This window comes from Meleagris gallopavo, chromosome 2 (genome assembly GCF_000146605.3).
Source record: "Meleagris gallopavo isolate NT-WF06-2002-E0010 breed Aviagen turkey brand Nicholas breeding stock chromosome 2, Turkey_5.1, whole genome shotgun sequence".
In the NCBI taxonomy this organism is placed as follows: domain Eukaryota; kingdom Metazoa; phylum Chordata; class Aves; order Galliformes; family Phasianidae; genus Meleagris; species Meleagris gallopavo.
In genome coordinates this window covers 10,830,101-10,832,563 of record NC_015012.2, presented here as the reverse complement: position 1 = coordinate 10,832,563, position 2,463 = coordinate 10,830,101, and the positions used below count along the sequence as shown (strand labels likewise).

The window sequence follows — 2,463 nt, the reverse complement described above, 5'->3', positions numbered from 1 at the left end:
GCTTCCACGGCCGAGATCGCTGCCGCGTGGGGCCCGCGGAGCCGTCGGTGCGCGCCGCTGCTGCGCTCTGCAGGAGACGTTTCCCCGGGATGTAACCTTCACTGGCCGTAGTCTCTGGCGCTGGCACACGGCGGCTCTGCTTTAAAGGCAATGAAAAGGCGGTCGCCCCTCGCTCTTCAGGTGGAACTGTGCTAAGAAAAGAAATGTGCTTGGACCTAATGGTTCTGCTGGACGGAGGTGGCCCCGGTGCCATTTGGTGGGAAGTGAGATCAGTGGTGAAATGTAACTCTTACTGTAGTGGGGAAGCAAACAGCAGCAACGCATGGCTCGTTCCTTGTAAGCCTGTGCGTGGCAGGCAGTCTCCCACTCAAGGCTCTGAGTGGGAGAGGAACTGAGGGGCACAGAGTGTAACTTGTAGGCAGACAGAATGGTGTTGGAAGCTGTGGTGTTGCCACAAAGTCTTTGACATAGAAGTTGTTCTCCAGTTTTCACAAACTGGAGACGAAAATCACTGTGACTCCATTTTTCCGTTGAGTTCTCACTGTTGGTTCGTGACTTCATTAAAGCAGGAGGCTGTGCTGGGAGCGCTCACACATCTGCATATTTACAAACGCCGGGCTGGTCCCAAAGCACTGCAAAACTGAGCCCTGCCTGATGTGGGAAGTCGTGCTGGAGCCAGCAGGGAATGGCACAAGGCTAAGAACTGCTCACATCAGTGCCAGCTTCCCTTCAGAAAGTGAATGGATCCCCAGGATGTTGAGTAGCAAAATGAAAAACCAGGATTTCAGAGAGATTTCTGTGGGCAAACAGTGTTTCTTCTATGTCTGCAGCAAAAACGTACAGTGTAGCAGCCCTACACTGAAGTTCCATTCCTATCTGTTGGCTGTAAGGGGAAGTGGCAGGGGGCTTAGGAGTTGCTTTGGTTGCTAGAAACATGTTGTTCCCTTATCCCTTTAGCATCCATCCTTTCTAGCAGCTAGACCCATTTTCACAGTTCTTTGGACCGCATACTGAGGTGTGCTTGTAAAGTGTCCTTACAGATGTTGAGGTTGCTGCCTCTAGTTAACATATGCAAATCCCTGCATTAAGATTGAGTAAGTTACTTAAATTGTGGAGTACTGTATTTCAGAGTGAAGCTTAAGAGCTTGATGCTCGAGCCACATTCTTGAAAAATGCAGAAAAGCAGCAGATCCCCTTAAATCCTCAGTCGGTTTTAATGATTCTCATTAGACCTCCGCTAACTGTAGTGCTCAAGTTTTCTCACTGGTGTCCTTGAATTCCAACGTGATGCTTCATGTTTCTCAGCACTCAATGACTACCTGGAATGCAGAGAGCACCGGTATTCCATCAAAGTGCATGACAATGAATGAAGCGTTCTTAACTTCATGCTATACATACTTGCGTAAATAAACAGAAGGATGAGGGAGGCTTGCTTTCTACGTGGAAGTCTTTCAGGTCTTGTTTGTTGCATGCCAGCAGCACGTATCTGAGGGGTTTGGTTGCTTGTCTCAGTTCCTAACTTTTTTTTCTCTCTCCCTCTGCTCCCTGCCCCCTTCCCTGCCTCCCCTCCTGTTTAATCAAATTAGAAGTTTTGGAAGAACTGCCAGAAACAAGTGGGAAAACAGCACGACGTTTCTTCTTTAATTTAACTTCCATCCCTAATGAGGAGTCTATCACCTCAGCTGAACTCCAGATTTTTCGGGAGCAGGTGCACGAAGCCTTTGAGAGCAACAGCAGCTACCATCACCGTATTAATATTTATGAAATTATAAAACCAGCCACAGCCACCTCTAAGGACCTTGTCACAAGACTTTTGGACACCAGGTTGGTGCATCATAATGCGAGTAAATGGGAAAGTTTTGATGTAACGCCAGCTGTTTTGAGGTGGATTGCACACGGACAACCTAATCATGGGTTTGTGGTGGAGGTGGTTCACTTGGACAAAGAGAACAGTGCCTCCAAGAGGCACGTTAGGATTAGCAGGTCTTTACATCAGGACGAAGATAGCTGGTCTCAGCTCAGGCCGTTGTTAGTGACGTTTGGGCATGATGGCAAGGGGCACCCGCTTCATAAAAGAGAAAAGCGTCAAACGAAACACAAACAGCGTAAACGCCACAAATACAGTTGCAAAAGGCATCCGTTGTATGTGGACTTCAATGATGTGGGGTGGAATGACTGGATTGTTGCCCCGCCGGGGTATAGTGCCTTTTACTGCCATGGGGAATGTCCTTTTCCGCTGGCAGATCACCTAAACTCAACAAACCATGCCATTGTTCAGACTTTGGTCAATTCGGTGAATTCCAAAATCCCCAAGGCTTGCTGTGTGCCGACAGAACTGAGTGCTATTTCAATGCTCTACCTTGACGAGAACGAAAAAGTTGTACTAAAGAACTATCAAGATATGGTTGTGGAGGGTTGTGGGTGCCGCTAACACAGCGAATATATCGGACAAATGAGGAAAAA

General features: G+C 47.9%; 1 protein-coding gene across 1 annotated transcript; it reads left to right on the top strand.

Annotated features, from left to right (window-relative positions):
• Positions 1 to 1,522: 1,522 nt before the first annotated feature.
• Positions 1,523 to 2,463, top strand: BMP2 (bone morphogenetic protein 2; the record flags this gene model as incomplete). The annotated part of the gene is made up of 1 exon (XM_010706623.2): positions 1,523 to 2,463. A coding segment is annotated over one exon (909 nt), but the record flags the coding sequence as incomplete, so codon positions are not given.